This window comes from Camelus ferus, chromosome 5, assembly GCF_009834535.1.
Source record: "Camelus ferus isolate YT-003-E chromosome 5, BCGSAC_Cfer_1.0, whole genome shotgun sequence".
Lineage (NCBI taxonomy): Eukaryota > Metazoa > Chordata > Mammalia > Artiodactyla > Camelidae > Camelus > Camelus ferus.
In genome coordinates this window covers 61,089,371-61,101,381 of record NC_045700.1, presented here as the reverse complement: position 1 = coordinate 61,101,381, position 12,011 = coordinate 61,089,371, and the positions used below count along the sequence as shown (strand labels likewise).

At 35.9% G+C, this 12,011-nt stretch overlaps 1 protein-coding gene across 6 annotated transcripts in view; it reads left to right on the top strand.

The window, feature by feature from the left end:
- The window catches only part of SPAG16 (sperm associated antigen 16), a 779,129-nt gene that overhangs the window by 408,245 nt on the left and 358,873 nt on the right, over positions 1 to 12,011 (top strand). For all 6 annotated transcript variants that reach the window (XM_032479927.1, XM_032479929.1, XM_032479930.1 and 3 more), the window contains one exon: positions 9,589 to 9,774. In XM_032479927.1, coding sequence (XP_032335818.1) covers positions 9,589 to 9,774 — 186 coding nt within the window. The remainder of the gene's footprint in view (positions 1 to 9,588; positions 9,775 to 12,011) is intronic.

Here is a 12,011-nt window from a genome sequence, read left to right as displayed (position 1 = left end):
TAGCATCCTGGCATCAGAGGAAATGTGTCCAGATGTCCTGAGGGGAGCACGGTTAGTGTGTTTGAGAAACATGGAAAGATGCTGGATTGGGTTGTCTAGGACAGTCTGGAGCATGTGACCAACTATAAAATGAATGAATGCATCTCCTGTCTTGTCATCTCTTAGCACTTAGGCTAAATTCCAAACACCTCACCATTACCAATAAGGCCCTGAGTGGTCTGGTTCCTCTTGCTTCTCAGGTCTCCATTTCTACATCTCCACCCCTCTCCCCCACCATCCATTCTATTCCCCACCTCCTCACCCCTTGCCTCTTCCCCTTCCCCCATCCCGACCTTTCATCTTGAGAAAGGCAAGGGCCTATACCCTGAACTTTGTGCTCTGCTTTACTTAGAACATTGGGTCAAAACAAAGGAAAAGAAAAGAAAGTGTCAAATGTAGAGGTCTTGAGATAGTTGAAAAAATTTAGATTTAATACCCTGAAAATAATTTTTTCTAGAAAGAAACCTAAGGTATGCATAGAAACTTAATTTTAAAAAGGATGAGAACAGCATTTTAGCAACTATAAATATATATCAAAATATTATGGTTACCCAAGTTTACATTTTTCAAGAATATTCAGTTTTAACATACCACACATATACATGTATATGCATGATAATTTGGGAATACTCAGAAGCATGTTGGATGCAATAAGAAAACTACATACTAAAATATATAATCCCAAAGATTTAAACTGATACTTGAAAGTTTGAAGGCATTCTGGGGGCATCTCTATCTTATTTCCAGGATGACAGTGTTATTCATTATGTCCACATAAATTTTCATAAACTAACCTTCTAATTTCTATTCTTCCGCTTCTACAACCTAAACAATAACATAAATGCAAACTATAAAACAGAATAAAAAAATAAGTAAAATGTTAGTAGTTTCATATTCTATATATTCTTTCCTCTGTACCAGGATGTGTTGCTATATGTAAATTTGTTCATATATGCAACCCTAAACGATGCCATTCTGTTAACATAAATCTAGTTCCAATTGAACTCTCTCTGTCCTTACTACATATATCATTTATGCATTCACCCAATAAATCATGTATCTTATAAATACTGTATAATAGGCACAGAGGAGTGGCATTCACTTGCCAGCATCTTGCCATTCCTATTTAATAGATAAAAGGTTGAGCTGAAAATCCCATTGAAGGTTCTCAACTGACAGAGGTAAACCTGGAGCTCCAATCAAATACCCACCCAAGAAAGGGCAGTAGTTTTGCAGCTGGGGAGGGAAAGCCTGTTCTTCCTTCAACACTCAGTAGTGCCTCTTTGCTTTTGCTGGAGTCTGGTATATTAGCACATATTTGTAATATTAGCACATAATGCTGTCTTTTGAGTCCACTTTGCTTATGATTCTTGGCTGATTCTAGATTTTCACACACACACACACACACACAAAGGGCATATCACTTGGGAGTAAAGGCAAGAGTATTTGGACAGGGGCATCATTTACTTCAGAAAACCAACCAAGACCATTCTGTGTGTGAATGTGTACTAACCTTTGCTCTTGTCACAGTGATCTCACCCCCACCCCTCACCCCCGCCCAATGTGGCAATGGAACTCTGTATCAAAGACTAAGTAAAGGTTTAGACTAATTTGTATGAAAGTATTCATAGCCTTTTTGTTTTAACTTTTAACTTAAAGCTTGGGGGATTGTCACAAACTGGGCACACTAAATATATATCAAATATAACAATGTTTTTCAAGTAATCTAATTTCCAAATATGAGTTTTTCTAATGTAATCATTTTATAAACCTAGTGAAACCAAACTGATATTTTTTACCTAATACAAAAATAGTGCAAGATTTTTAATTTAATTTAATTAGATTTGGTTACATGTTATTCTGTTTCATAAAATAATACATGTATTCTGTGGCAGCTGAGAACATTGTGAGTTAACTGATAGTCCTTTTACAAATTCAAATAGTCCTATTGAGCATGTAGACACAGGCAGATGAGACTACAATATAATGGTAGTAATTGGATTCCATTCCACTCTTTATGGAAATGTGGATAAGCAATTTCACGTAAAAACTAAACTGGAGATCATAAAAGTATCTTAAAAAAAAAAGTCTCTTTTGAATAATACCTGGAATTCAAAATGTGCTGTTGTAAGAATTCTCTCACTTAATCTTCAAAACAACACTTTGGGTTATATTGAGCAGAACTTATCATCCACATTTCCAGATAAAGATGATGAATTTCAGAGGTGTTAAATGGAAATGTTAAATGGCCTGTCCAAGGTCACGTACGTTGTCTAGAGGAGCCAGAGTGAGAAGCCAACCACATCTTCTGGCCTCTACACTTTCCACTTCCTATTTTGCGTTGAGGCATTGATTCTTCCCACTCCACCTCACTCTCATGAAAAACGTTAGCAGGTTTCTTTAAAAAAAGATAATTAGCATCAATCTGGAAGCTGTAATATATTCAGCTCTAAAAACTGAAGTCTTTTTAACAGTAACTAACTCTATTATTTCTGCAATTATGAGCTAAAATCTGAAAAGTGTCAATAATTTGTATAAAGAATATGCAAAATAGGGAATAAAGCAATTACAGAAAATATAAACTATTTCTAAAAATAAATGATACTTACTACTTAACTGTTTGCAAAGTATAAACTGGTTTGACCCAACCAAATTTGATATAATCTATTTGTAGACTGTTCATAAGCTGCAAAGAACTCATGTTAATATGAATAACATTTTTATAAAAGATAAATCCTGATTATAGTATGTCTTGATGTGGGTCTCTTTGGGTTCTTCTTGTTTGGGACCCTCTGTGCTTCCTGTGCTTGGATATCTGTTTCCTTCTTTAGGTTTGGGAAGTTTTCAGTCATGATTTCTTCAAAAACCTTCAATCATCTTTGCTCTTTCTTCTTCTGGGACCCCTATTATGCGTAGGTTTGCATGCTTTATATTATCCCACAGGTCCCTTATATTGTTTTCATAGGTTTTTATTTCTTTTTCTCTCAGCTGTTCTGATTGGGTGACTTATGTTGTCCTGTCTTCTAAGTCACTTACTTTTCCCTCTGCATTATCTAGCTTACTTTTTACAGCCTTTAGCTCAGCTCTCATCTCCGCAAATGAGTTTTACATTTTTAATTGGCTCCTCTTTATAGTTTCAATTTCCTTTTTGACATATTCTCTGTCTCTATTCACAATTTCTTTTAGTTCCTTCAGTACTTTGATCACTCCTTTTTTGAAATCATGATCTAGTAGACTATCAAGGTCTATTTCATTGATTGTTCTTTCAGGGGATTTCTCTTGTTCTTTTAATTGGAAATGGTTCCTCTCCTTCATTTTACTTATATCTCTCTGGCACTATGGATTATGGAGTATCAGTTATCTACTGTGGTCCTGAAGGGGTTTATTTATTTATTTGTTTTTCTAAAGCAGATGTAGAAATAAAACAAAAAATTTAAAAGAATAAAAGATTTGAAAACAGTATAATCAATAACAAAAGAACAAAACAAATAATCAAACTGAGAAAAATTTTTTAAATTAAAGAAGAAAAAAAGATTTGAAAACAGTATAATCAATAAGAAGAACAAAACAGAAATAAAATCAAATTGAGAAAAAAATTTTTAATTAATAAATAATTTAAAAGAAAAATTTAAAAGGGACTAAAAATTAAAAAAAATTAAAATGAAAAAGAAAAAAGAAAAAAAAGGTGGATGTATTCTGGTGGAGACTATGTGCTCTTAATAATTTTGTCGAGAGGTCCTTTTAAAGTATGGTTGGTTGCCAAGTTTTCCTTCCTTGCCTTTTGTCTGTTCTCCCTTTGGTTGGGGGTGTGGCTGTTGTTCCGGTGGCCAGAGTCTGCCCTGGCTATTGAGTGGGGCCTCCTTTTTGTTCTGTTTGTCGCCTCTCCTGCCCTGGCCCTCCTGAGTGAACTCTTCTCGCTGGTTCCAGAGGCCCTCCATTCCTGGTCTGTGCTGCTCCCAGCGATGGCAGGCCTGTGGGTCGCGCCCCCTCCCGACACCACATCCCAGCGCGGTGCTTCTGTCGCCCCCCCCCCCCCCGCCCCCCATTCAGTGCGGCTTCCAGCACCGCGTGGGGTCCACGCTCTGTAGGCGGGCTTGTTGAAAACAGCCGCACCAGCCCTCGCCCCTGCTCTGTGCCAGAACTCCGCTCCTTATTCGTTTGTCTTAGAGGCCTGAGTGCACAGAGGCACCGGGGCAGAATGGTTCCCTCTGCCTAGAGGTGTCAACAAGCCTCAGTCCCGTCTATGAGGTTGCGGAGCCCCCAGGTAAGGATTCAGGTTTCCACCCCACCTCTGCCTGGGAGCTGCGCACTGGAGAACATGGCGGCCGTGGCTGCGCCGCGCCTCTCTTCTCCCGAGGATGCGCCCGTAATGGCGCCGCTGGTCAGTGGAGACAGAGGCTACGGTGCCCTTCCCCAAGGGCACCCCAGCAGTGTTGCTTTGCTTTTTTCCCCTGTATTTTATGGGGGACCCAGGCTGTTCTGATCTGTACACCTTCCCAGCCATTGCGCACAGCACCCTGCAGTCCCCCGGGGTTGGCTCTGTACAGCCGGCCTGAGTCCACCCGGCCTAGGCAGCCTGTCCCAGCCCCCACCTGCCGGCTCGAGCTCGAGTCTAGGGCTGGGGGTCGCTCTAGGGCTAGGGGTCGTAGGGACCTTTTGTTCCTGGGTAAGTTAGTTCCCATGGTCAAGGGCTATTCCGTACAGATCCGAGCCTCGGCGCTTCCCCCTCCATCCTGCTGACCTCTCTGTTGGAGAGGGGGAAACCCAGCGAAGGAGCCCTAATTCCTCCTGTGCCACTCCTTCCCTGGTGGAACAGTCCCACAGTATTTTCCTTTTTCTTCTTTCTTTTTTTCCTTTTCTCCTAGCAAATTTGTGGCAAATTTTGTCTTTTGAAGAAGGTGATGTTCTGTCAAAGTTCAGCAGGTGTTCTGATTGGTGGGTGGGTCTGTGGATGTCACTCTTGGTGTATTTGTGGGAGAGGGTGAGCTAGGAGCATCCTTGTACTCCGCAATCTTGGCCTCCTAGTTCTAATTATTTTTAAACATCCATTATTATTTCTTCTCTGATATGTAAGTTATTTTAAACTGTTTTAAAATCCACCAATATACAGGTTTTAAAAAATATGATTTTGTTGCTTATATATAGCTGTTGAATTATGGTGAGAAAATATAACTCCTAAGATAACAATTATGTTAAATATGTTGACTTGCTTTATGGCTTATATATTTTCTGCTTTTAATAAATGTTCCGTATATGCTTGGGAAGAATGTGTAGTCACTAGTAATTTGGTGAATGATTTTTATATATGGCCATTAGGGTTGTAATTTTTATTCCCTAAATATCCACATCGTTATTAGTATTTTGAGTTTAGAATTAGAAAAATAAATTGAAAGAGGTGTGTAAATCTTTCATGTTGATGGCCGGTCATTTTTATTTCTATGGTTCTAACATTGTCATTTTTTTATTAATTAAGATGCATTTAATACTCTTACATAATTTAGTTTTAAAACTTTTCAAGGAATGAAATGTTTTATCATTTTATTTATTTACATAGGAACTATCTTTAACCCTAATAACGCATTTTTGCCCTAAGGTCTTTTTATCTGATATTAATATACCTACTATATCTTTATTTTCATTCCCTTTAGCCTAGACATCTATATTTTTGCTTTCCATCTTTGTATGTCCTTAGGAGTTTAGTGTGCTTCATGTAAACAATGCATAGCTTACCATGTTAGTTTTTCAGACTTAAAAATTTTTATTTTTTAAATTCCAATTTTAGTTCATTTGTATTTATTGATATTGTTATGTTTGATTTTTTCTATTTTTGTTTTCTATTTACTTATTATAGTGCTGTTTTCTCCCTTCTTGCTTTATTGTGGGTAAATGTTTATAATCTGGGTAGAAGTTTCTAATTGTTAGCTTTCTTACCTATTTACTTTTTCTTAAAATGGCCTAGAAGTTATATACTCTTATTTCTGTTCTTTTAGTAGTTACCCTTAACATTTTACCAGAATTCCTTAATAAAGTTAAAAAGATTATCAATGTGGTATCTTCCCTTCTGAACAGCACAGGACCATTTTTGTCAATATTGTTGTTGTTTTCTTATTTTTATTTTTTTCAAGCATTATTGATATATGTAAATGTCTGGGTATACTGACATGTTTACTAAATTCTGTGCTTACCCTTCCTTCATTTCAGATCTTCCTTCTAGGTTCTTTATTTTTCCCACTTAAAATACAGTCTTAGTAGTTCCTATAAGGGAGAACTGCTTTGTTTAGCTGAAAATATTTTATTTGCCTGTATCTTGAGAAAAATTGCTGATAATTCTAAAGTAACATTATTTTCTCTCGGCTCTTTGAAGAAATTCCAGATCTGCCACTTACTAGCTCTGTGATGTTCAAGTATTTGAAAAATAAGAAAGGTGCCAAAGTATTGGATGCTTATGAGGATCAAATATATATAATGTGCTTAGTAGAGCTCCTAGCACACATTAAGTGCTATATACATGAATAATCTCTCCTATTTTTTTCTCTTCTACTTATTTTTCCAGTTTTTATTATTGTTGCCTGTGGTGCTCTACAATTAACTAAAATTTATCTAACATTTATCTAAGATTTCTTTTTGTTTACACTATCTATCCTGCTTGGTATACATTTTTCTTCCTGAATCTATAGTTCTAATCTTACATTTTCTAGTTTCCGTAAATTCTCAATCTTTAGTATTTTGAGTGTTTTATGTATCTCATTTTATATTATTCTCTTCTGAAATTTTGACTAGGAAAATATAATCTTCTTTTCTTTTATTTCATTCAGTCATGGACTGAATATCTAAATTCATATTTTGAAGCTATAGCCTTCAATGTGATGTTATAAGGAGATGGGACCGTTGGGAGATAATTAGGTTTCGAAGAGGTCATGAGGGTGGAGCCTCATGATGAGATCAACGCCCTTATAAGAAGAGAAATAGCAATCAGAGCTTTCTCTCTCTCTGCCATGTGAGAACATAGCAAGAAGACAGCAGTCTACAAGCCAGGAAAAGCCTTTACCATGAATCAGATTGACCTTTATCAGCCTCCAGAACTGTGAAAAATAAATTTCTGTTGTTTAAAACATCCAGTCTATGGTATTTCATTATAGCAGCCCAAGCAAACTAAGACATCTCCTGTTTTCATTTCCTAGTCTATCTGTACTCTAGTAGAATTAAATTTTTTTTCATATTTATCTTCCAGTCCATTGACTCAGTCTTTTGCTGTGTCTAATCTGCTATTTAATTTATCCACTGATTTCTTAATTTCAAAAATTAGTTTTCTTTAATTTTTGAATTTTCTATTTTGTTTCAGATCTGATTCCTTATAAAATCTTTGGTTGCTTGATAATTTTATTTCAACTTTTCTTTCTTTATACACTTAATTCATAGTTATATTATGTACCTTATAATTACAACTAGTCTTTCAGGATATAAGTGTTTGTTAATTTTATTACCTCATCCTAAGTCATGGCTTTTGATTTCCCATTATGTGTGTAGTAACTTTTTTTTTTTTGTAAGCAACATATCTGGTGGACTTTATCTGGTGGAATGCTTATAGCCTAAATTTGAATGATTTAGTCTATATGTTAACAACCTGGTTCCACTTCTGCTTTTTTTGAGGGTTTGGCTTCTCCTATTTGTGTAGAACCAAAGAAAATCCTGACTTTGACATGATTTAAAGAGCCTTTTGAATTGTAGTTCACCATTCTTTCTGTCTCTCTTGCTCTCTTTCAGTCCACAGAGATAAGCTAATTTTTTTGTGAACCAAAAATGTACAGTTTTCCATATTTCAATCCATGTCTTTTGAAAAGCAAAAACATTTCAAAGAAATTCTGAAACTCATATTCTATGCATCTTAGATTTGGTTGAGTTCATACTCATAAACAGCAATTTCAGTGTACTAAAAAATTATGAGAACATTGTTCATATTTATTGTTGACTAAATATCAATCTATGGCACATGTGAAGCTACTTACAGGTACATTATTCAAGTTGTAGTAGTTCCTCTGTGATTTTTGTTTTTCTTGTCACATGGTTAAAGCAAGAGTGAAGCATACAGACTTATCTGAAGGGGTTTTTCAGTCACAGGAAGAAATATACCATAGTAAATCTTATCCTAGAGTAAGACTTATGTCCACAATAACATGCTAGGCCTCCAGAAACACTGATTTGAGGAAAAAAAAGGCATGGCTAAATTATTTCTGATAATTATGTTTGCTTGGATATTTTTAGCCAAATGTTCAGTTTATAACACTAAAAAGTAAAATTTTGAATGGCAAACATATGTACAAATAAACAACAGCTGCCAAGCAAAGGACAGTTTTTAGTATCTACTTATTAGTGAAGGACTGCCTTCATAGAGGACTTTTTAAGTAATTCTTAACTCTGCTAATTTGAAAAATTAAATAAATATCCTTTAACAAATTTAATAAGAATCTCCTCACCCTATAATTCACCTTTCCGGCAGCACCTGTAAGCTGTCCCTCTTCAGTAGTTGTTGCTCCTCTGCACATAAAAGTTTTAATTCTCTCAGGACAGAGATAAGCAAATAAAAGCAAGCAAAACACTGGTCTTGATCCAAGTGCCATTTCCTTTCTTAGAAATATTGAGCACTTCTTTTCTTCATTTGTAGCATAACTTTTCACTCATTCATTTAATAAGAACTTCAACTGGTTAATCATAATGTGTGATGCTGTGGAAACAGAAGAGAGGAGACAGTTCCCCATCAAAAACACAGGGAAGGAGGCAAATAAGCAGTTTGTTATATTTAGCCAGAGAAAAGTTACTGTGAGAACACGTAGAAGTAGCAAACAATGCCAAAGGATGAGGAGAAGATGATGGAATTTAAAGTTTCTTGCAGTTGATATTTTACCAAAAAAACCTAGATGTTTCTATTCACATCACTGACACCCACTCATTTCTTAAACTAGCTTTTTTGTGTCCACCACTTGAAAGCCACTGCTTTTTAAATCATCTGCTAATGACTCATGTTCCGCCACCCAGCACTTCAAAATCTTCCATCTCTCAAGATCTAGCTCCAAAGCCCCCTCATTCCTGATTCACTTCTTCCTTCATCCAAACTGCACTCCAGCAGCATTTAATTAATCCAGACATAAGCAATGCTGACTCACGGTTTTGTATTAGGTTTTTGAAATTGTCTTAGCCCATGTCTAAATTTTCATTGTTGAGGCTACATCACTCACAGAACCTTAACATATACCCCTGAACCCAACATATGCTTAAAGTACTGAATTAATCTAGAAGAATATAGAAGAATTAATCTCGAAAGTGTGCAACAGCACTTTCTCTTATCAACTTTAAAATACTAAACAATATAAGTAAGTATCAAATTGTGTAGTCTCAAATAAGATAATTAGATTCAGGCATTTAGATATGCTATTAAAAGTAAAAATAACTCAGACAAACACACATGCATTACTCAAGAATACAACCATTCATAAAAACAAGTCATAAATGATATATTTATAACAAATTTCCTTTTTGTGTTCTTGCAAATAGTGGCAACAAATTGGCTACTGCAAGTGGTGACACTACAGTTAAATTATGGGACCTATTTAAAGGCAGTTGCATTTCGACCTTTGAAGGACACACCCATGCAGTATGGTCCTGCACCTGGCACTCCTGTGGTGACTTTGTGGCTTCTTCCTCACTGGATACAACTAGCAAAATCTGGGATGTTAACAGGTAAGAAGTACTTTAAACATTATTGATACTCAATGTTGATAAATATACATAGGCAGTGTTTTTTTTTCCCTCAATTAAAAAAAATTAAAAAATGTTAATTGATAAAATTATAGAGAGCTACTTAAATAATCTCTGAAACCATTTCTAACTCCATTAATCTTTGTTGATATAAAGAGTCCTTTCTAAATGTAGGTCTCAAAATCAAGCCCGTATAATAAGATTAGAATTGCTTCATTGGAAAGCTGTTTGTTTTAAGCAAGATTGAAACAAATACTTTAAAGAGAGGTTTTTAGTTCTTGCTTCCACAGGACTGCTATCTCTCTGGATTATCAACTAACAATTTAATAGACAGGAATATGACAGAAATAAGTATTTCCTTTGTGCTTAATTTTGATGTATTATAACATTTCTCAAATTAAATGCTTCTTGGCAATTTACAGATTGTAAGAACTAATGCAATTACTGTCTGCAAAGTCCTGTACAATATTATACGGACATAGAAGTTTCATGTTTTGATCTTAATTCAAGACAGACATCTCTATTATGTTTTCAGTGTCAAAATACCTGTCATCTATGTATTTTTGGGTAATTATTCCATCCTGTTAGGTATACAAATAAGATAAAAAATGCTAGTATCAAATACCCTGATTGCTTTGGTTAGCTAAGGGAATAAAAATCATCAGTCAGACTTCTAGTCACTTGAATTATTAAACCAATGCCTAGATTCCGTATATAAATGGTAACAGCTCTTAAAAATTTAGGTAAACAATTGTTGCTAAGCCATTGTCATTTATTTCATAAGAGGAATATGAACTCATGTTAAAGGTGGATGCTATTGTTTTGGGGCCATGGGTAAAACAGGTACATTGAACAAATTTTCCCCATTCTTCCTTGAATCATGGGTAATATATTTCGAAGAGAGGGCAAGTGAGGTGCTTGCCAAAAAGTCAACAGGGAACATTCGTTGAGAGTATATGCTCTGTCCTGTGTGTAGGTTAATTATCTCCTAGGGCCGTGTACCAGGTATTATGCTGTTTTCTGACAGCACCAAACTCACCCTTCATTTTTGTGATGCTGGAAGTGGAACTTTGCAAACCACATTTTTGCTTTGCCAGCTGACTGTCTGTTACACTTTGATGATAGTGGGTGCTTGTAGACTTCAAGGCTGGAGGAGATAGAGGAGACCTGTGTCTTTCTGTCTCCTTCCTGTGGGCTTCTTCTGGACTTGTAGTTCCAGTGAGCCTTACCCTAGCAACACTTCATCTCAGCAACAGCAGTGCGTTCTCAACACAGCAGGCGAATCCAGTTGACAGATTTTCCAGTCCTTGCAGAAACAGCTGCATTATACTATCATGAAACATTAACTCCAGCAAAGAGGCACCCCCTTTTCGAGGTCTGTATTCCCAGCTCTGTATTCCCAGCTCTGTATGGCCCCTTTTCTAAGATGAGGAACACCTATACCAGCAGTCACATGCCCCCTCTTCAGAGGGCTGAGGTTCAGCTCTGCAGTGCTTCCCTTCAAGGTTCTAAATTTCAAAAATTCCACCCCAGTCCCTTTGTTCACTCAGCCCTATGGGTGGTAGCTCTCTCCTGCAGTGCCTTACTCCATGATATATAATGTTCTCTTTTTCCGTTTTGTAGTTATCTGGTTAACAACTTCATACATAGTTAACAATCCCATACATTCAGTTCTTGCTATTAAAACATTAAGTGCGAGTTCTGTCTCTTGTCCAGACCTTGAGAGATACAGAGCATTAATAGATACAGAGTATAGTCCACCTGAGTTACAAAGATAACAGCTAAATAATGTTTGGCATCTTCTGTATGAGAAAATCTACTTCTAAATGATACATTTGAAACCTGTTTCTATCTGAACTAGTGACAATTTAAGATATGTAGTCTTATGGGTACCATTTGGTTGTCTGAAATAATCATTCAATTCTTAATTTATTGTTTCTATATTATACAGATTTTATAAATGTTTATTATAATGGATTACTTGAATAAAAAAATCATTTTATTGAGATATTGGTTGGCATATAAAAAGCTGTGCCTGTTTAGTGTATACAACTTGATGAATTTGGTGATAAATATATACCTGTGAAACCATCACAATCTATGAAGTGAACATATCTATCACTTTTGAGTTTCCTCCAGCCCTCTTTATTATAATTATTTTTGTAAAAACATTCAATATAAGATCTAGCTTCTTTGCAAATTTTTAAGTATACAAACAG